The sequence below is a fragment of the Strix aluco genome, chromosome 18 (genome assembly GCF_031877795.1).
Source record: "Strix aluco isolate bStrAlu1 chromosome 18, bStrAlu1.hap1, whole genome shotgun sequence".
In the NCBI taxonomy this organism is placed as follows: Eukaryota; Metazoa; Chordata; class Aves; order Strigiformes; family Strigidae; genus Strix; species Strix aluco.
Genome location: NC_133948.1, coordinates 10,604,665 through 10,627,468, shown reverse-complemented (window position 1 = coordinate 10,627,468; position 22,804 = coordinate 10,604,665). Strand labels below are relative to the sequence as shown.

Here is a 22,804-nt window from a genome sequence, read left to right as displayed (position 1 = left end):
GACCAAGTTCCCTTAACACTTGAAGTCACAATACATTCAAATTTAAGACTGCCAAACAGACAATTGACTTCAAAAGCATGTTACCCACTGTGAATACCACGCAGCTAGTCTATCGGTTGAGTTTTAACTTTAGGCTCTTCATAAAGTGCCTCATTAAGACTACATCTCTAGCTGCAAAATGATTATCAATTCACATATCAGTTGCAGGGCCAAGAACTTAATGCAAAATGAAGTGGCATTAAAAACCCATTTTACCAGTCAAAGCATGTAAAGTGTTGTAGTACAGGTTGACTCCAGTTTTAATAAGCTTTGCCTAGCCAATATCCTTGATAAAGCTCCTGCTGACTACTTCAGCATAGTCTTTCCTTCTACCAGCCTGGATACACCTGTTGTTAGGTGACAACATATTCATGAGTTTGGTACAAGTTATATCATACAGGCTAGTTTTAAAGGAGTGGTAGATTTGGGCTTGTTTTCGCAGAGGTAGCCTAGAAGGACCTATTATATTCCTGGAATAGGATCAGACTCCTATTACAGCTACGTAGTAGACTACCCACAGCCATGCCAGCTGAACCTTGAGTTGGTATTTCCCTCCATTAGAAGGCTGTAGTTCTGTTGCTAAGCAAAACATACAGAGGATTGCTCAATCCACTGGACAGAATATTTACCTTCAGAAAGTTCTTCACCCGTTCTGGGTTATAGCAGTTACTTTCACGGCAGATTCTTTCCACTTCCTTTATCTGACCAGTCTTGCAAGCTGCCTGGATGTACTTGAAGTGAACATCTGGATCCTGGCTGAAGTTTACAATGGAACCCAAGAAATAGAACAGTCCTAGAAAGAGTCACATGTTTTTAACATAGTTAGAAGGGTAAGTGAAGCAAGTGTAGACTGTTATGGGTTTCAGCTTATGACTTAGTTTCTTAACCCTCCTGACTAAAGATCAGAAAGATAGATGAAACCTGGAAGAGGGGGAAAAAAAAAAATCCTCCTGCTTTTTCCTGCAGTTGGATGAAAGCTACTTTCTCAGCAGAGTTGAACTACCTGGAACAAAGCTACCTCTAGAACTCCCTGGGATGAGCTCACTTTGATAGACACATCCTAAGGTGCAGCCATGCGGCAAGTGCCTCTCCCATAAAAGCTACAATCCTTACTATTAGCTTCAATCAAGTAGTGCTTCCAGGTAAATTGATTCCAATACTGTACCTTCATAGCTTTTGAAAGATTCAAAAAGTTCCACAAGAGACTGGGTACCGAGCTGCTCATGGTATTTAGAAGCAACTTGTACACAGAGCTGTAGATTTTGCCTAATGTTGGCTGATAGCATGGCACGCAAACACTCCACAGAGTCTTCAACTGAGAGCGAGCCAAAGAAGTTCACAAGCCACTGCAAAGAGAAAGAAATTTTACTCAGTAACTTATACAGGATTTGACTGATTTCTGAAGTGTGGCAACTAGCCAGAATTTCTACCCCAGCTACTAGAGAGAAGTCTTCCATGCGCTAAGACCAGAAACTTAAACAGAAACACGCTCACCATCTTTACAACTACAAAAATGCAGTTTGGAAGTAAGATTTGAAATGCCCACTTGGGAAACTGAGGTCAGATTTAAGCCATCGAAACAACAGATTAGTTTGTTAACTGGACAAATATTCTTGAATCACAGCTACCTGTACTACTTTGGTACTTACAAACCATCTTACAGCGTCTGCAGGGATTTTAGCAGCTACAGAAGCGCTAAAGAGTATTCAACTTTACTTAAGCTTTCACTTTCTTACTTCACTTTCTTACTCCGTACAACAGACTTACCTCAGGATTCAAGAGGTGAGTATGAACAACAGCACGTTTAATATCATAGAGATCTGTGTAGTGTTCCAAAGCTCGCTGGAGCAAACCTGCCTTTTCACACAACTGGGCGATGTGAGCACGATCATAGTGGGTAAACATTTGGTTTCCAAGAATGGCATCTGCAACCTAGGAGATTACATTTCATGTTCAGACTGTCAAGAGAACCACAGCAGCGCAGCCTAGAAGTTGTTGAAAAGTCACAGCACAAGTCTTTCCTTTGATGTTGCTAAACTACTTGTAGATATCAGTATCAGACATCATGTTCTTGTACAAGCCTACTACTCTCCGTCCCTCACTTTTTGGAGGAGCTAGGTTAAGAGGTCTTACCTGCGGGGCATGAATCAAATTCATTTCCAGGAGACGAGTCTGAAGATGGCCTTCTGCAGGGCGGTTATTTTTCAGGGCATCCAACAGAAAGGACGTGCACTGCTGAATAAGACTGTTCTCCATGAACACATCCACAATCTGTTGAAATCGGTTGATTAGAGAAGGGGGTCTATAGACACACATGCACATTTACCTGTATACACTAATGGCCTGGCTAGAAGGCTAGAAAGGCAGCTTATCACAGCACCTAGCATGCTACATTCCCTTTGTTTTCACAGGATTACTAGCATGGTAATAAGGAGACAGGTTTCACACTTTGTCTTTTTTCTCTAGAATGTAAGCAGCACATTCCTTTGAGCTATGTTGCCAGATTTTGCCACCCACTCTAGTTTTAACACAGCATGCAAATCCCATTCCTTCTCTCTTGTTGGGACAGTTGCTACAAGAAAAGCCAAGACTTTCTAAGTAGCTTCAATTATTTAATAATGCAAATTGTTGCCTTATTTCTCTGTCCATTTAATCACCAGCAGCTGCTGGCAGTCAGCACCCACTTAGGTTTATTTGTTTGTCTTCCTGTAAATTCTCTGCATGGGAAGAGTTAATGTATGTGCCAATAAAGCCAACAGTAAGACAGTAACGCTATTGCTCAGATGTAAGACTGTGGCAGATTCACTATCAATATTTCAGTACTAAGCCAGAAAGCTCCCACAAGAACTTGAAAGCACACTTGCCTCTAAAGACTTAATGGTAATCAAACTTGGCTAGAATAGTTTAGTCACTTTTCTAACCAAGCCAACTGAACTGACCTTACCAGTCCCCAAAATGGTACTATGCTATTACCTCTGTCTAGAAAGAGACCAGTACTCTTGTTGTAGGCATCACCTGGTTAATGTTAGCCAGTGGCTCCTCATCCTGTACCAGCATCTGAGAAAACTGCAGGCCTTGCTCTGGACTGACTCTCATCACACTTCTCAGCAAGAAGATCCAGTCTGGGGTATAGCCAACCTAGAGATTTCAGAAACAGCCATGCATGTCTGAGAAGCTTTTACACATCTTTTTAAGCTTTCAGATTCTTTAGCATAGGCACTATGAACTGCTGTGATGTTGCCATGCCCATCCCCCATCTTCCAGGAATTCAGACAAAAGCATTGCTTGTCTGTTAACATAGAAATTCAGTATTCACCTACTTAGTAACTCAACTTGCATCAGGGCACTTCTCTTGCTAGGGAAGAAAACTGCTAGGAACAAACCCTTCAAGAGTCTTAAGGCGCTATCTGTCATGTAAGGTCCTAACTTACAAGTAGACATCAGACAAATTGTTTTGTAATCCATCAAAAAAGCCCCAGAAGTCTTATGAATCTAGGAAGAATCTTATCTTTATTCTCTAGAATAAGCTTGAACCAGTCCATTAACTTGACAGTTCATAAAATTCTGGATATTCTGGATTTAATTTTTTGCAGACTGCTCAGACCTTAGTCATACACTATGATTTGCACTCTCCCAATGAAGAAAATGTTTCTCAATCTTACCTACTTATCAGTTTTAAGTGACAGGAATCAAACTTATCTCATGGAAGATAGCTTGAGAATGTACACATAAAGTGTAAGATAGAGTCTAGCAGTTTGTGATAAACAACTTTACCTTTTTAGCATACAGCACTATTTTCTGGAATTGACCAGTTTCAGCAAAACACTGAATCACTTTGTTTGGCACATTAGCACGAAGATAGACACTGAGTGCAAGGGTTGGGTCAGCGGTCTTCACCAAGTCCCCCAGCTCCTCTGAGCACTCCAGCTGAAATCAGAAGTGGTATTTTGTCAAGCAGAAGAACTCAGAGATGTATTATCAACAAAAGTATTGTTCACACTTAGTTGTTATAAGGCAACAGAATTAAGCTAGCGCCATGATCAAGCCAACCTTGTCTTCCTTCAGCCACTTCTCCAGAAGCTGCTTGCGGCCCTGCTGTAGGACAGGGCGACAGAGCTCCAGAGACTCAAACTTGTTCAGCTGTCCCTGGTCAAGCAGTATTCCAAAGTACTGGAGCAGGGGAGAGGCCTGCCCAGGCTGAGCTGGTACACTCTGGAACTTCCTGATTGTATCGCTGGTACGTAGAATTCCCTGAAGAGGTACAAGATAGAGAGAAGCAATGTTTAATTAGGGAAGGCTGAATAGTATTAGTCAAAAACCAGGTGTTAAGCTATACACTGAAGCATCTACTCTTAAGCCATTGGGGGGAGATGTTCATCAAACCAATGACATTCTAGCAAGAAGTCAGTGGCCACACCAAGTCCAGCCTATGGTTGGAAAAACATAGCAGATGCTTCTTTATGGGATACAGGAGAATATATTAGTCAGAAACAGCCACCAAACTGCTGAGAACTAAGACTAGTACTGCAGCACTTTAGGTTTTTGGATGTCAAGTACTGAAATGCAAGTGAGCTAAGCAAGTCCACTAAGCTATGGCAAATCCTCACGACTTCTAAGCTTTACCTTTGGAATTCTTTACCTTTGGTGCAGATGCAGCTACTTTAGCAGCATCTGCATAGCTTCCTTGAGCAAACAGTGTGTTGAACTTTCTGGCAAATAATTCCTCTGCCCCAGCTAGATTACTACGTATGGCCATACGCAGTCCCAAGTCAGGATTCTGGAGAACATTTGTAGCATAGTTCACTATGTTGTCTTCCTCAACACATACAGAAAGCACCTAGAAAGGACAAAAGGCACATTAAGGAGTACTGTCCTCTCCACAACTACTATGAAATATAGCAACCAAATGGCCATGCAGACCATCAGTGAAGTAGCAGATTATTAAAAAAAATAAGTTCCTCCCCAAGCAGTTTTGTACTAGGAGAGGTTAAAAACTAAATAATCAAATAGCTACTTGCTCCCTTCCACGACATTTGTTGCATCAAGTCACTCATTAGGTTTTTACATTCCATCTGAGCCTTAGACAACTCAAAAACAGATGCTGGATTTGTTACCTGTCCTTTTTTGTTCACACCAATAATGCCTGAGGTAGGTTCATGAGGAGCTGTGACAAAGATAGTATCAGCACTAATACGGTTCATGTAGATGCACACTCCAGACTCCAAGTCATACATGTGAATATATCCATACTTCGTGATCAGGTAGATAACACCATGCTTAATTCCAATCTGACAAAAGAGGAGTGTTTATTAGTCAAGACTAAGATTGTAACAGTTAAAACAGCTGCCTTTAGCCTAGTCACAAGACAGTACTGCAGCGACATGCCTTTGCACTGACACCAAGCACAAATATAGCTTCAGGCTTCTTCCTTAAACTCAAAGCAACGAACAGCTTTGCTGGCCATTTGGAGCCATAGCTCCACTGAATAGAGAGGTTGAAGGGAAATTAAAATTTATCTGCAAAGGACGTACTCCTCATCCTAATGAGCCAGGCTGAGGGAGAAAGTTTGGGCATAATTAGCATTCTAGTCTAGATATGTCAGTACAATCTTCTGTTCAGAAATATTAATGAGATAATCTCACTCTTCCAACCAGGCCTACTCAAAGCACCAGCAGAACCTAAAATCAAGCTCAGCTACTGAGTGCTCCAGTTTACCTGTCAAGTCACTTAAACTGGGGAGGCTTTTAAGCCAAAATGGTCTTCAGATAAAGAAGTATTTTCACTTTGGAACAAGCCTCAAGCTGAAGCACAGAGCCACGTGAATTCTGCCATTCAGACAGCTTGTTTTGTTTAACTTAGTTTAAGGCATCTCTTGGTTCATTTATGAAGCTGATCTATTAGACCAGTCAGCAGTTGCATGCTCTGAGATAGTTCATTTTTATTACACAATTTCTAGTCCTGCTGACATGCTAAACAAAGTTTGGTCTGTCAAGGCAACCAGCTATGTTCTTTCCTAAAGAACTTCCCATTAATGTGCCAAATTGCCTTTTCTGTGCTGTTAGTACAGAAGGTATGCTGATAAAGGACTCCCTGCTCCATTTGTCTCTTTTAGTGACAGCTACTGTAGATGAAATGCCACTTTCATGTGCAGCTACATCAAGCACCATAACATTCTTATCAGGAACTCTGAACATTAGTAGGAAGTTCAATAGCCAAAGCAATGTTAGAGACATTCTACAGGAAGACACTATTGAGGGGGTTTTTGGGTCTGTTTTTGTTGTTACTGGGGGCAGAGGGGGGATTTTGCAGGGGTTTTGTTGGAGCTTTTTGTTTGTTTTCCTTTTTTTTAAATACAACCTTAAGTTTTGCAGGGGTTTTGTTGGAGCTTTTTGTTTGTTTTCCTTTTTTTTAAATACAACCTTAAGTTGACATATTTGGACAAATACTGGAAAGCCTATGTATTTGTGTTTGAGTTACCATTTTAATGTCCAGGCTAGCTCCCACAAGTCTATTAGCACCCCTCCTAGAACTAGGAGAAATGACAGCAAAGCACTAGTAGAAAGCATTCTTTACAACAGAGACAGCAGCTACTTGCCAGACTATAAAATTGATTTTTGGGGGGTCAAACATTTACCTGCATTGCCACAGGAAAGTCTGTCTGTGCCTCAGGTGGGAAAAACACATCAACAGCTTTCTTAACAAATGGCTGATTTCCAGTAGCTGGCTGACCTACTTCAATTATGTGTAGCTAGGAAGAGAAGAGTACATGTCACAAGATTGCCTGCAAGTACAGCCACATGAAAGAAGTTCCTCTCTTCAGGTATGCTACTGAAGTCATCTGCCACACTTGGTTGATGAATTATCTGCCCAGTCCTGAACCAACAGACTCTGGGGAGCTGTGCTCCATATATTTATCAGAAGGACAAGTTTTCTGGAACTTGATAAAGTAAAAACTGGAAGAAGACCAAAAAAAGAAAAAGCCTCATGCTTTCTATGAAAGAAGACTATATTTCTATTCAAGACAACTTGTTCAAGATGTTTTGAGTGAAACTTGTCAATTAATCAACAATTTTGCAGGACAAGACTAGAAAGCTCAAGACATTTTAGTGTTACCTCAGCTCTTTACAGACTGCTCAGCAGTTGTAGCTTATTCAACTGCTACTGAATTCCACTATCAGTTTGATGGAAACAACCTACCTACAGTACTAAGGCTTATCTAGTCTCTTTCTGTAATGAATTCAAGCCATAAGAGGCTGCTTAATGACTTAACTTCATACACACAGAAAACCATGTGGGCATAAACTGATACTTTAACACCCTGAGCTCAGTTCTCATTGCATCTACATTTGTTCTTATGTCTAAGTTTCACCTGAACAACCAAGACTTTTTGCAGTTTCTATCCTACTGAGAGAAAGCATTTTGATGCTGACCAAATATGCTGCACACACGGTTCCCAAGCTGTTCTTCAGAGAGCATACACAAACTGTGTGATCACTGAAGTTCTATTAGTACAGAGTTCTGCTACAGCAGAACAGGAGAACAGTTGCAGACTTTACCTTGCCCCCTGCAGGACTCCTCACAGCAAAACAGAAGAGGGTAGAAGGTTTGGCATTTCCCTCTATCTTGAATTCTGCAAAAGCTGCTGCATGGCCCTCTATAGGTTGGGAGACTTTTCTATCAACTGAGTACAGCTGCATTGCACCAACCACACGATTTTGCTAGAAAAAAGAAGAAAGGTCAGCTTTCACAGATAAGATTTCAAATGTTTACAGCAAGACCTTTGGGACAGTAAACTAAAAAGCAGCAAATGCCTCTCATCCCCTCCTCCAACACTTGATTCACATTAAAGGTCAGGTTATTCCTACACAAAAGATATTTTTTGAATTTTTGATCTACAGAAATCAAAGTTAAGAAATTAGAACAGCTATTAAGTGAAGTGGGGCCAGGGCTCTCCTAATTGTTTTCATAGCATGCTGTTTCCAGGTAACTTACCTGTGCTGAAATTCCTATCAGCAGCAGCCATTTTTGGTGTTCATCTGTTCTGTAGTTGATGATTTGGCAGCCCGCAAGACTAGCATGCCTGTCAAACATCTTTTGGGGTTGTGATTCTCCCTCCATGCTCCAGTGGTAGACTGCTGTCTCTGTCACCAAGGCAACTGTATTCACAGATATCCATTTCCAGAAGATCACTTCCTCTGCCATTGTGTGGGCTTTCATTTTACTTTTCATCTCAATGTTAAAGATCTGAAGTGTTTTCCCAGCTGGTATGACAAAACCCAAGAAACATCATAGATAGATTACCACAATGGCCATCCTGTAGTCCACCTGTTTACAAGTGCCCTGTTTAACCCACTATTCCAGCAATGTTACAGAGTTAGTGTCCTGTCACATCTGAGTCTCCTTTGATACTTGAGTCTTATCCTCTCCCCACCCCCAACACCTCTACCATCCCTGATGCAAAAAAAGTGTACTCCTTATGGACACTTACTAGACCTTCCAACAACTGACAGGCATAGACATTTTAATTAACTATAAGCTAAGCTACAGGGCTTGTGTAAACTCAGGTTTATGTAGCATCACTGGTATACCAAGTTATAGGTGTCTAGTAGATGCCATTCAGTATAACTCACAGAAAGAATGGCTCCAGTTTCTTGCAATTTAGTAGCTGCTGTAGATGATCTGGACTGAGTCCAACAGCATGAGACCTGTGACAACTCTTGGGATAGCAAAAGACCACAACTTTCATTCTATTTTTCTGCTGAACGAACTGCATACTTAACTAGGAGATGGGTGGGCTCTGTACAACAGCAGTACAAGTGTCTATTAAAGAGGACAGTCTAAAGTTCAGAAAGATTACAGAAAGGTTTGGAGCTTTAGTTCCAGTTAAGGTTACTGCTCCATGATTTAAGTAACTATATTGCAGGCTTAAGCTTGACTTCAGTATTCCTTTTAACTACCAGAAGCAGCTAGTAAGGGTAGACTTAAAACTAACATTAACTGAACCAACCTACAAAGAATAGGGGACTCTATTCCTTTCAGGAAGTCAAAGTGATGTTTTACTTCACTGCAGATGAGACAACTCAGCTCCAGGAATATTGTTTTCTGTTCACAAGACACCCACTCAGACTGCTAGAGTATTGGCTTGTAATGCCATTATTTCTATCCACATTTCAGAAGTGTTTTCCCTGCTAGTAACACTTCTGACTGTCAAACTGGTAGATGCTCCTCCTACTGGGAAGTTTTGATAGATGAAGGCTGCTGGCCACTGAGGAATTGTTTTCAAGAGATACTAACCCCAAGTTAATATGCAGCTCAGACTGCTCTATAACCTTTAGCATAATTTATACAGTAAATTGATCGTATTAATTTAATGCAGTGCCGAGAGACAACGCAAGACTTCAGAGCTCCCACATGCAGCATTTATGCTCCCTGGATTAACTGCGCAAAGAACTTTTAACCTGATCAACTAGTTCCTAGGACAGCTTACTAGCTTTCCTAGGACCAAAAGCAGCCTGTTTCCAACCACCTTGCTCTGCCCATACACCTACACCAGCTGTAAACTTGACAGGTGAAAACTACATATTTACTGTATTGGACAACAATTTGCCCAGCAGTGGACTGGTGCTATCAAGGGATTGATTTTGGAACTTCCACAGTTCAGCCTGCAGCCTCGCATGCAGAAGTCAGACAAGTAGTTCTGGAAGGGCTCTAGTCACTATCTAAACAGGAATACCAGTATGTGCATACAGAAACTGTTCTCTGTCAGTCTTCCTGGAAAGGAAGCAAGATGTCCTTCCTAGTTTTAAGAACACAGAAGAAACCAATAAGCTGCTGAAATGAGCAAAAAGGTCATGCTTGTCTATTTTCTAGACTAAATTTGACTGCTCTGTTACAGTTGGAAATGGCTTTAGAAGCTCCACCAGGCAGCTAGCTTTAGATGTTGGGGGCCACAGGAACCATAGCAATACCATTCCTTAAGTGTGGCAACAAATTCAAACTTCAGAACTCTAAACTGCAATTAAACTACAATAAAATACCTTATTTGGATTAAGAGAGAGCAGAACCTACTATAAAGTCATAGTGAGGGCAAGTATGAGTTTGAGTCTTACGTCCAATTGAACGCTTTCTTAGGCCAAGATCCAAGACAAAAAGCCAGACTCTTACATAGGTTTTTCTGATGAAGCTACTAGATTGATCAGTCTACTCAAACTAATCTCTGCAGGTACAGTCAAGTAAGCAGGTTCAGTTCTTGAACACTGATACAAGAATTTACATTTCAGTTCACTGGACCATGAAGTTTCTCCATTCCACAAAGAATGGAAGCACCCCTGAGTGCTGCATTCTTCACTTACACCGACTGGGGAGTACTCTCAGTACAGAGCAAAGCAAGAGAATCATGAACACAAGGGCAAAGCATAAATCTTGGTACAACAGGAGAATGCCACATGCAATCCAGAAATGAAATTGTGCATAATGTATTTCAGTTTAAATCAAGAACCATTTCATTTCTTTTTCTGAGGGTGAGTTTCTATGTTTATTGCTCAATAATCTTCAGATTATGAGCAACTCCCAATCATGGCACACTGAGTCACAATATGCAACAGTTTTTACTACTGAAGCCTCACTCAGCAGGGAAAGTCTGGAGTGACAAACTGACTTAAACCACGTCTTCAGTGCAGTTCACTAGTTCTGCTGGTTATCATGGGTAACAACATATTGGTTAGGTGGCTCTATTCATCCTCTTTTCTACCCAACTCTTTGGTCATTAGATTATTGATAGAAGAAGAGATCATTAAGCTTGCAATACCTGACAACGCAACTTTGTACGTCAATGTGACATCATTCATTCAACCCTTTCTGGTCAGAGGACAAGCTTATTCACTCTGCATGGACAGAGCAATACTCCTTTTTAAGCAAGTCTTAACACTGGCAAGAATAAAGCTATATTCTTCAAAACTGATGATAATCCATTTAGTTGGCAGGTTAGTTTTAAAACCAGATGATGTAGTTTCCTCTTAAGAGCTAGACGAAGCTCTGCTAGTGAAGAGAAGACACTTTCCTTGCCAATATGGTTTGTTTAAAGGGGTCCAAGATTAAGGACAGCGAACTCTTAACAGATCTGAAATTATTTTTCATTGTTACCTTTACCCACACCCCAGGTAAGGCAGTCCTTTGCAAGCTGTATAAACACCTTAGCTGAATCACAGATTCAGTTTAAGTCAAACACACACATTAGTTTTCCCCTAATGTCAGTTAAGACCGAGATCAAAGACAAGAAGTTAAAGGTTTTGTGCCAGTTCTGAGGACAGTTATTTCTTGGACCCCTAAGTAATTTCACCATGATTTTTCACAATAAAACACACACTTAGGCAGAAATGAATAGCACACAGGACATGCTAGCAGAGGTCTCTCATAAAAATATTGCAACTTGGTTTTGTCTATCAACTGTACTTCCATCATATATACAAACAGAAAAACATTAACAGCACACTCTTCTCCCTCACTTGGTACAGTCAATAGTCAAAGCAGCCAAATGGTTAGCAACAAGCCAATGGAGAACATTTTCACTGTAATACCAGTTGAGGATTAGGATCTCCCACCTGGCTATGAAGTGAACCGTCAAATGGCTACTTAAAGTTCAGTACTTTTTATGAGATTAGACCATTCTGTACTACCGAACACAAAATGTCACAACAAAGTTCACTCACCATCTGTTTAGATAAGATGCAGGAAGAAAAGTACATAGTCAGTAACAGTTATTGAGATTAAATACCAGAAGTTGGTCATTTAAGAGCCAGAGATGTATTAAAAATTATTTCTTTGAGCTCAGAGTACTACTTAAAGGCAGTATCAATACCACAGGTAGTGGTAAGCAAAGGTCTTTATCTGCAAGATCTCACGATTGCCAAACTTAACATGCTTGTACATTCAAACTTTTACAGTTACTGGCCACCCTCATGACATTTTGCTGGTATCTAGGAAGCTCTTCAGAGCTACAAGAAAAGGCCAGGACAGAGCCGAGAGTACAAATGGCTTTACACCCCTATTCACCTTTACAAGTGTCCATTATGTTTACAACACCTGTTTAAAGGTAAAGTATACCATATGTTGACCTGGTCCTCAGTGAGAACAGGAGGTTGCCGTGCCAAGCCCAAGCATCTCACACCTACTTGGAGGCAAATCATTCAAAGATTACTGAAAAATCCACTGCCAAAAATACAGCATGCAAGTTCAGGCAAGAATTCGTATCCTCATATACATTCTTCTTCAAAAGTTTAAATAAACCTTAAGCTTAAGAACATACAGAAGCAGTAATACAGCTAAACAGTAGGTTTCATACTGCAATAATAAATGGTTACTCACCTTTTAGCGCGATTACTTTAGAGGCTGGATTCATGATGGCACTTTCGGCAGAAATTGGACGCCTGATGGGTGTTGTTGGATCGCTCATGTCAATTATCACTACTTGTGCCTGCTCTCCCACTTTCTCCCTGATGCAGATGAACTTGTCAGATTCCATTGTTAGGGTACTGAATCCAATGTTTGCTGGGTTAATGCCCAAATTTTGGAGCTAGAAAGACAGAAGAGAGTTGCTTTATTATCCTTCCATTGTTGAAGGTCTGACTAAAGCCTTGATATCTACAGTCTCCTCCAGAGAAAGGCAAGACTGGCACATTTCTCTGACAAGTGTATATTATAGAACTACAATTTATCTTCTGATTTTCTTTGTTACATAGGCAAAGAACTACACACTTCTCAGCCTTCAAGTCCTAAAGACATTCCAAAGCTGTGTTACTGATGCAAGCTAAAAGGAGTCTTAACTTAAGCGTTTATTGCTTAACTTGGTTCTAGTAATGTGATAGGCCATATACTATGAGTAGCATCACTATTCCAGATCTAGCAGGCTGGTAAATTTGATATTAAAAACTTACTAAGTGGCAGAACTACAACACACAGCATCCGTGGGTCTTTGGGAAAGAACCAATTACCCTTATGCAAACCACTCCTAGCAACATTATGGAATGAAGTCTACATAGCAGGTCTCAAAAGGTCTATTTTTACAAGTTGACTTGTTCATCTTGCTTCTTAGAATCTAATTCTTACCAGCGAAAGGTAAGAAAGATGTGTTAAAATAATCAGCCATTCCATCTCTCCTTGCCCAGGATATCATGCCATTTGGCTCAAGGAGGGCAGGGATTTCCATGCAAGCCCCCTCCAGCCTTACATCCAGCTCTCAAAACATAACTTGTGCTCAATCATATGACAGTAGGTACAAAGCGGTCACTCTTAATGTAACTTAAAGTAATTTTGTGCCACTGAATAGACTGCCCTAGAAGATGGCTATTTCTCATTTTCATCCTTTTGTGTTAACTTTGTTTCCATTCATTTCCAGTTTCAGGTTACCACAAGCAGGTGGCAGTGACTGAGTACCACTGTTTCAACTGGTCTGCAGTACATCAGATTTACCACCGCAGCACACCCTGGCTTGGTATGTATGCAAGCAGCGTAGCAGTAACAGTGACAAGCCTGAGCACCTGCTTTATGCCCCAGAGCAATGCTTTTCAAGCAGAGGAACTGTATCAGCCTCACTGAAGCTTCTTAAGGGATTAACCTATACTGCTTTTCAGTGCACAGTGAGTGAAAAATGACTGCCCTCAAGGATACAGGATAGAAACTACCACCAGCATCACTGAGTCATGAGACTCCTTTGATATGTACCACCAGGACTTTCGTACAATAGACTAAACCGCTTGGGCAGCAAGTCCCATGATGGTGTCACAAACACTGTTTCAGTGTGTTTTGATCTGGCTGATCATGGCTTGTTACAGCTTCTGTAAAGCTACTCACTAAATCATAAATTGGGTATGTAACAGATACCTAGAACGGTGGTGTGTCAGGACTGTGCCCAAGAATGCCTCAGGAATTGTTTGTTTTCTGTTAGCTTACTAATGAAGAGCCATTCAGCCCACTAACTGCTAATCTCGACGCACTCAAGTTTCAGTAATGCAACACAAGCCAAATGTACACATGTGTAAAAAGACATTTATTCCCTCCCAAAAATACCTCTCAGCAAAATTGAGACCCATTGAGCTGACACCTCACTTTATAGGTAAATACACACTAGTAAACTTCAGTAGGTGCCATTCATTCCAAAACAAAATCCAAATTTAAGCACATCAGAAGCTGCTTGCAACTAGAGTTTTGAAAACAAGTCCACTGGGCATGCAGCTATTACAGGCCTCTGTGTCAGTAAGGAAATAACTTTCCATGCCAAGACAACTCATGTATCTTTCATATGTAATGCAGAAAGTTTTAGTACCTGATAAACATAACAGTTGTAACTCCATCAACTTCTGCGATCTTGAACAACAGAGGAATAAATGATGGGCTCTTAATTCCCTGTTCTTGGTCACATGCTCTAGACCGGACAATATCCTTATTGTGACAAATCACATGTTCATGTAGTAGACACTTGAGCACTTTGATGTTGAGCAAGATCTGAGTCCATCTACCAACATAATCCATTCTAAAGACTGATAGTTAAGTGTTACAAGGGTAGTCAAGAGATTTAACTGCAGCATAGCCAAGTTCCTAACTTGATTTAATTAATCCAAACTCAGATGTATTTCCAGAGTACTGAAGTAGAAACACAGCCTCTTCAAGGTCTCTTCTCTATTACTGTGCTTCAGCTTTACCTGCTCTCAAGAAACAGCCCCTGCCCACTCATTCTGCATGGTGAGAATCTTGAGGCATTAGCCTACTTGAAGTTCAGCTTTAAACCCAAGGTTATTCACTCCAAAACCTGGTTCACGTTGAAGAATAACACTTTGGGTATCTTCACTAAGGTAAGTAAGATTTTGCATCAAGTTCTGGTATTAAGATTTAACTTTATAAAATCTAGCAAAGCTTTCAGAAAATGTAATGATCAATTATGCATGAGTATCACTGCCACCCTTGTTATTAGGGAAGTCAGTCACATCTTCTAAAGGCAAGATGTCAGTACTTCCACGTGAATACTGCAAGCCTCAGTGAACGATGACAACGCTTCGCATTTTAGCAGTCTGACAACACTGAAGACTGTTCCTGCCATCAGAGGAGTAATAAGTATCATCACCAGATCATATGTGCTCCTACAACATGGAAGCAGTGCAACAGGTATATTCCCTATGACTATACATAAGAACATGAGCAAAATCCCTATACCACCAAATAAAGGGACATCAGCCAGCATTGCTTCTATCCAGGATGGGACAAACCTGCCAAGACAATCTGGACTATGCTGTTCTAAAACACCTTCCCCGCTTCCTCAAGCATGGAACTAAGAAAATTTTATTACAGGAGATCGCAAGCATTTAGCTATATATCTTCAAAGGCCTCGGGTGAAGGTGCTACAGGTCATTACTGAAATTTGTATATATTAACTACAGATTTTGCAGTTTATTTTCATAAAGGAGTGACCATCAGGCCTCTCAATTGCTACTAAATTTTCATTCTTTATTATGATTCTTAGGCAAGCAATGATCTCAAACTAAGGTTGTCTTCTTCTAAAAAGAAGGATTCAATGTTACAAAGTCATTCCAGAGACATTTGCTATGAGGATAGCCTCCTCCCATGATTTTACCCCACACTTTACTTTTGGGTAATCCGATTAAATCATCCCAAGCACCCCCATGTAGGTTACTGTGAGCCTCACTGGAGAGGAAAGGATAACATTCTGTTCTACAAGTAACAGCCTAATGCCTGTCCTAGCCTTCCGTGCCCTAATGCCCATTATCTACCCATACAGCATAGAACTATCTTCACCATCAGGCTGAATGAACCAGATAACAAAGATTTTTGTTTCATAGATATCTAGTATTACTGCAGTCTGGATTAGATACCAAATTTACTCTTAAGCATCTTATAGATACTGAGAACTTACTACCATGGTAAAGATTAACCTGAGATGTATTATTTGATTCTCAACCTGAATGAAGATACACAAGTATGATATACACACTTCAGATGAAACACAACTATTAATCTGAGATTTAGTCTTTCTCCATCCTACTTTACGAGCATGGTATCATTTCCTAAGAAATGGAGTTGAGATGTTTTTACACAAGAGTTCTACTAAATATTGGGCTTTCTAATGCATTTCCCTTTCTGTGGCATGCAGTGATCCAGACTGAGCCAGCACAGACCAACTCAGACACTGATACTACCTGTCTTCAAACTAAGTCCATTTCTCTAATGGAAAATACTTAAGCCTGACTTACTCCCTGTTTAATACTGACACTCCAATACTTGGGACCTACTATCAGTTAAATGATGGACTCAAAAGAACTCTGAATTTAAGATCCCTCCAGGGTTCAGCAAATATTCCATTTCAGCTTTATGCCACCCAGCTCTAGTAGAAATGCTTTTTAGAGGTGATCAACTATTGTTAAACCCATTAGAAAAGAGTAAAGCTTGGACAGAAGCTATAGGTATCCAATTAAAAACTGCCCGCTAAAAGTTCTGTAAGCACATATCATTTTAAGCATAATACAAATCAAAAATGCAGTAGCACAGTTTCTCAGAACTCTTTTACTTATGTGACCACATAATCATGCTCAATAAGGATCTGCATATAGTTGTCGGACATCCCCTCTCAGTTGCTCACCCTCATCTCACACTATAGTTCCCATCTTGACAGGCAAGGGACATCAAGGACAGGCAAAACCACTGGCTCAGAGGCTTTAGCCACAGTTGTAATTAGAATTTCATCTTAAGCGACAGTTACTCCCTACAAAAAAAATCTGTTCCTGTATGTCTGTGATGAGGATTAGATCATCTATTGAATGAGTCTCCCTACCACATGTAGGGTACTTCTCAACCCAGTGAGCAAATATGCTCTCTGCAACACTAAACAGCTGAATCAAGTCATGATATTTAGCCCTACCTTTTGAATACAAGTCCAAAAAGTCATTTACAGCTTGCAAATATTCTGAGTGCTTTTAAGTCCACATGTCTAGCCAAAGCAAACTCATGAAAGCCATTACACTTCAGCTCAGTCATGCCTATTGCACAACAGATAGTAATTCTTGAAAAGACATCTCAGACTATCCAAACAGAAAGCGCTTTTTGTCCAGAAAATGACAGAAGTAAATCTACATCCTCTGTTTAAAACCAGGATACCTTAGCTTCTCTAGCAATGTGAGACTTTATAGGCAACAGTTTTCTCTGCAGGCAAGCAGAGATTTTTCCTAGTGAAAACTGAAAAAATCTCAAAAGAGGACAAAGACAAGCTTTTAAGAGCAAACTAATGACTAAGTAAAGGAAAAGTTTAATTTTACATCAAGAACACTTTGTACACTGAACTCCAGTAGTATTGCTTCCAGTCTATGTACCAGTATATTTAGACTTTTACAGCATTTCCACTGTGAACTACAATCCCCTTGGAAGAGTTCAGTGTGGTAAATAATTTATAACTCACTGCTTCAGCAAAAGCACTAGGGTTAAGAACCTGATTAAATCACAGTAGCTTAAGTAGTGTGTACTAGTACTTCACTACAGCAGGACTGGCATAGTTTGTACTGCTGCAGCTGGTCAGCCACTAGACAGATAAAAACTAAGGCCTTATCTTATTCTCCTCCCCTGCTATGGGACTTAACTACAATATCCTCCATGGGAAGAATGAGCAAGAGACAAGTTGTTTATGAATCCACAAAGACTCATAGCTACAGAGTTCACACCTAAAAACAACTGTTCAATTGCATTAAATGGAGTTAAACAGTAAGACTCGTGTTCATTCTCAGCTTGACTACTACCACATAAGACCTGGATCTCTTCCTTTTACTGCTGCTATTCTCCATCTTTCAGCTCTCACAGGACTTCAATGTGCAAGCCGTAACAGTTTCAAATTTAACGTGCACTGTGACTGGCAGTCACTCCTCCTGCACAGGCTTGGAGCTACAGTTCAGTCAGAAGGATGATCAACATAAAGCAAAATGAGCTTCACAAAGAATGTAAACAGTCTGCTGATCCCTAGTACTCCTCCAATTTTACGTGGACCAAGATCGCTGTTTCACTTCACACTATCATTTATCCACTTCCAGCTAGAGAGAGTGGGAGAGAAGAGTTCAGTATTTAGCACTGCAACTTATGTTTAGTCTTTCGGGAGAGCACTTTTCGCATGCTTCAGTTCTTTTAGTAAAGTACATACAGCTATCTCGGGAAGAGTCTGAATTTAAGTGAAGTTACACTAATTTTAAATATGACAATTGAACTGTAGTCAAGCCAATTTCTTGGAAGTGATGTAGGAGGGGAAAAAAAAGGGATTAAGCTGATAAAGCTAAATATGGGTGATAGTGAAGCTTTATGAAGAGGAGTGAAGGCCTAGTCTTTTCATGAATTCCCTACCAGTTAACGATAAGCACCGTGTAACATTTCTTCATTACTCTAGACATTTACAACATACAATACTAACTTAGAGATGATAGATCTGTACTGCAGACATCCAGCCAGAACAAACACTACCAGTTCCCACATTCTTTCCGATTTCCCTCCCCATTTATCTGTGCAGAGACAACTGCAGAAGCAGCACTAAGGAGGCTGACTGCATTCCTACTCCCAGCTACGACTAATCTCAATTTCTCTTTAGTACAGTACTGCTTTGGAGCTACTGCACTCAGACTGGGGGGAGAAGCAAGAAAGAGTGAATCCTGAAGAGTGCGGTCCTACGTGTTAGCGGCAGGGGTCCCAAGGCTTCCCCTGCTCCTCTATGCAGCCTCCATGCTGGGGAAAAGTCCCTCAAGCACAGGTTTAGTCCTTTCTATATGACCAAATTATTAAGAGCAAAAGCAGCTGGTAGCAAAAAATAGAGTATGACTTCAGTACAAATCCCTTGAGAAGCTGCTAGCCCCCCACCCAAAACAGAAGTACCACAATGCTAACATTGGCAGTGTTGCAAGACACACAACACTAGTCATCACAGACACAGTCATTTAATATGCAAATCAGCACATCACACCTATGACCTATTAAGTGTGATGCTCTCTCATCATTATTGTATAGACCGAGCACAATCAGCAGGATTGGTTATGTCTGCTGGTTTTAAATTGCAAGAACTGCATGCTTCGTTCTAAGGAGAGCCTGACATCAAAACCACTTTGATCACAAGTTTCTTAGCTGTACTGTAGCTCTTTGGAATTCATTTGAGGTTACTACAATCACTGCTCTACTGGACACTGGGGGGGAGGGGGGGGGGGTGTGACAGTATAACTCTTCACTGTGTTAAACTCTCTTAACCCATGACCACGTTGAGGAGACAGGTGTGCCTGCTCCCCTGGGCACAGAGATAAGATATTTCTGAAGTTCACTAGCCCTATTGCTGTCTTGTAGGCTAGGACTCCTTCCGGAGTGACCAAGACAGTTCTTCCAGTCAAGCAGAAAAACACTTCCCGAAAGGGGCTGGAAGTGGCACAAAGTCCACACTGATGGATGATACCCAGTTCACATTTTGAAATGGATGCCTGATTTGACAGAAAGGGGCGGTACAGAGACAGAAGGATGACTTGCCAAGTCCACTTCCTGTTCTCTCATTCATTTAGCAAATTCCTTTAATTCCTGCCTCAAACTGCATGTTCAGGGACTGCCGTTCTCTCACTCCATTTACAACCCTCCCTCACCACCAGTTCACAAGGAAACAGATAAACCGGTTTGTCTGTGCTGCATCCATTAGTCATGGATCTTTTCCAACGCCGGCAGTATGGTTTTCACAGGCTCTTAAGAACAGAACTATGTCATTTTTGGGAAGGATTTTTTTAATCTTGTTATGTTTGGAAGGAGGGACAGAGGCTGTGCAGCTTCCAAGTCCAAATGGTTTCTTGCACCTCATCTCACCAATTTCCTCCCGGTTCGCGGCTGCACAGCAAGATGTTCCCAGGAACCTCCGCGATCCGGAGGCTGATGGTCGTTTAGGTAAAAGAGAAAAACCGCGATCCCTCTCCAAGATTAAGGCGCCCACCTCAGCTGAGGCGGGGGAGCCCCCGCGGTCCCGGGGCGAGCAGCCCGGCCCCGGCCCGGCGCCTCCCCCTCCCCGGAGCGGGAGGTCCCTCAGGCGGCGAGTGACTCTGCACAAATCGCGGCGGCTCCGCACGCCGCGGAGAGGCAGCCCGGGGGATGGACGGACGGAGGCGGCAGCCCGGGAGCCCGCACCGGGGCCGGGCTCGGCCCCGCGCGCCTTCCCGCGGCGCCCAGCGGGACGGCGGCCCCGCACCGGAGGAGAGGGAAGGAGGGCGGGAGGGAGTGGGACCCCCCGCCACAGCGGCCGCGGGGAGGGCTCCCGCGGCCCGACCGCCGCCCCCCCCGTCCCCTCAGCGCGCCCCCAGCCCCGGCTAGGCCGCGGCCCACCCCCCCTTCTCCGAGGGACGGGGTGAGGCAGAGGAGGGGGAGCCCCGTCCCTGCGCCTCCACCGCCCCCCTCCGCTCACCTGGAAATGCTCCTGGAAGCGAATGGGCAGTATCTGGGCCATGGCTGGGGGCGAGCTCCCCGGGGCAGGGGCGCGGGGCAGGGGCCGGCGGTGGCAGCAGGGCAGGCGCCGCTGCACCCCACACGGCGGCGGGGAGGAGGGGAGGGGGAGGCGGCGCAGGCGCAGTGCCCTCGCTGGGATGGCGCCCCGCGGGCTCGCCTCCCTTCTCTGCCTCAGCTCGGGGCCGCTCACTCCGGCGGCGGGATCACTCCGCACCTCACCAGCCTGCCAGGGTCTCCTCAAATAGTCCCTCCCCCGCGGCGCTTCTTCCCCCCCCACACACACACCCCCCCCCGCCCCATCGCCCCCGCCCCCCTCTCGCCCGCCCTCACCCCCCGCCGCCTTCCTCTCCCCCACGCCCCCCGCTCCCGCTGAGCGGCAGGGCTGGGGAGGGGGCTCCGAGGGGAAGGGGAGGGGGGGCTCCCCCCGCCCCGGCTGCGGCCAGCGGCGAGGGGCGGGAGGGTTTGCCAGAGCCCCGGTATCCCTCCGCTGCTGCCACACGCCCTCACGTGACCCGGCCCCCTCCCCGGCTCCCCGCGGCGGGTGGGCGCTGCCGCCCCCCGGGCCCTGCCCCGCCGCCCGCCCCACACGGGCCCCCCCGCGCCCCTCCCCAGCCCCGCGGGGCCGCGCCCGCCCTTCCCCACAGCAGGGGCGGAGGTGCGGGGGTGATGCGCCCCTCAGGGCAGAGGGGCTCCCGCCGTGGGGGAGGCGGAAGGCCGGGGGCTCCCAGGCGCTGCCCCGCCGCCCGGCTGCGGCCCTTGGTGGGCGCTGAAGGCCGGGAGCGGGCCCGTCCCTCGAGGCTGCGGCCCGCGGCCTGTCCCGGCACCTGCCGTCGTGCCTGGTCGTGCCTCCTCCTCGGGGTGGACACCGGCTCGCCCTGGCCACGGGAGCGGAGGGACCCGCGGCCTTTGACAGCCATGGCCCCCGGCTCGGGGCGCAGGGCCAGGGCAGCCGTGGCTTCTCCGCAGCCCCCGGCAGCCCCGGGGGGCTCAGCGGGCGCTGGGGTCTGGCTCGGTCAGGCGGCACGGCTGCCCGCTGCCCTCGGCCCCCCAGAGAGCATAGCGCCACATGGGCTTTGCTGCCTGCTGCCATGCCCAAAGGTAGGTGAGGAGGTTTACGACCAGTTACCGGGTATGTTTGAAAAGCCATCCTGCTGTTCTGCCCTCTTGAATTTCTAAAGGGACATAGGGTTCCTTCCCCGGAGAGTTGACATCATAAGTTGGAAACTTACTGAATAACCATGAAGTGAAGGGTCTAACATGCAAGAGATATATCAACACCGTTTTTTTTTTTTTTTACCATCACTCCTAGTCAGCTCATTAGCATCAGATGAGGGAGGCGAAGGTAACATTACTGCTATTATGTTTCTCCTAAATTACAGGAATCCTTAGAGATGGAAACTGCTGCAGTGTTGCTAGCTCCAGCAGTTTTATCTGGAGCATCGTGGTGTTCACATTTTCCCAGAGAGCCCAGCTCTGGGAAACATAAGATTACAGGAGAATCTCTGATTTAATTTTTTACAAATGAGTTTCTCATGCTGTGGGTTGCAAAGAAAAGCTGAACAAGGGACCCCTGAAGACTCAAAACCAGAAGGCAGATTAAAACAATTCCAAATATATTACAATTTAAAACCTCATTATTTTTACTTAACCTCATTCATTTTTAACATATGGAGCTGGGAATTACCAAAACTGGGTTAGGTTTCCACAGGAATTGTAGGCATGGGTCTGCTGAGACACCTTGGTTCCTACAGGCGCACACAGTCGCAGGCTGCAGCCGTGGGGACCCCTTTGCCATGTATGCAAGATCTGAAGGTCTGCAGCTGGACTGAGGAAACCCTGAACAGCCCATTGCACCGGCGGTGGAAGGTGCTGGGACTGAGGTGCCACTAAAGCCCCATCCCTCGGGAAATCTGGGATCTGTAGCTCTCCCCAGAGGACTCATGACTGGGGTTAGGCACCAAGTCCTGTTCTCTCAAAAGCATGCAAAAATGAAGCTGAGGTGGAGACAACTTTTGTTTACATGGTTTCAAAGAGGGTTTGAGTAGCATCTACTTCATAGGTTTGTTAGTAGCAGTTCATTTACGGTGGGTTAGCTATATCAACTTCTAAATGAGGGCAAGTCAACAGTGCTGCAGAGACAAGACCATCAGTGGGACATGATCTGTCACCAGCCCATTTGGTATAATAAACTTGTCCTGTGTTTGCCTCTGTCAAGCCTTCCCTCACAATCACTTTATGGATACTAATTACTTGTATCCAGAGCTCAAAT

General features: G+C 43.7%; 1 protein-coding gene across 4 annotated transcripts in view; it reads right to left on the bottom strand.

Moving 5' to 3' along the window:
* CLTCL1 (clathrin heavy chain like 1) overlaps positions 1 to 20,708 on the bottom strand; it is a 36,730-nt gene extending 16,022 nt beyond the window's left edge. For 2 of the 4 annotated variants that reach the window (XM_074844063.1, XM_074844065.1), the window contains exons 1-14: positions 20,495 to 20,708; positions 12,403 to 12,610; positions 8,032 to 8,300; positions 7,596 to 7,757; positions 6,674 to 6,787; positions 5,154 to 5,327; positions 4,679 to 4,876; positions 4,090 to 4,290; positions 3,814 to 3,966; positions 3,055 to 3,177; positions 2,173 to 2,310; positions 1,807 to 1,971; positions 1,205 to 1,385; positions 669 to 832 (exon numbers count right to left, since the gene is read on the bottom strand). In XM_074844063.1, coding sequence (XP_074700164.1) covers positions 669 to 832; positions 1,205 to 1,385; positions 1,807 to 1,971; positions 2,173 to 2,310; positions 3,055 to 3,177; positions 3,814 to 3,966; positions 4,090 to 4,290; positions 4,679 to 4,876; positions 5,154 to 5,327; positions 6,674 to 6,787; positions 7,596 to 7,757; positions 8,032 to 8,300; positions 12,403 to 12,610; positions 20,495 to 20,536 — 2,292 coding nt within the window. In that variant the 5' untranslated portion in view covers positions 20,537 to 20,708. Of the gene's footprint in view, positions 1 to 668; positions 833 to 1,204; positions 1,386 to 1,806; positions 1,972 to 2,172; positions 2,311 to 3,054; positions 3,178 to 3,813; positions 3,967 to 4,089; positions 4,291 to 4,678; positions 4,877 to 5,153; positions 5,328 to 6,673; positions 6,788 to 7,595; positions 7,758 to 8,031; positions 8,301 to 11,747; positions 12,355 to 12,402; positions 12,611 to 20,494 lie in introns of those variants that run through there. The other 2 variants (XM_074844064.1, XM_074844066.1) reach the window with 2 other exon arrangements.
* Between the last annotated feature and the right edge of the window lie 2,096 nt (positions 20,709 to 22,804).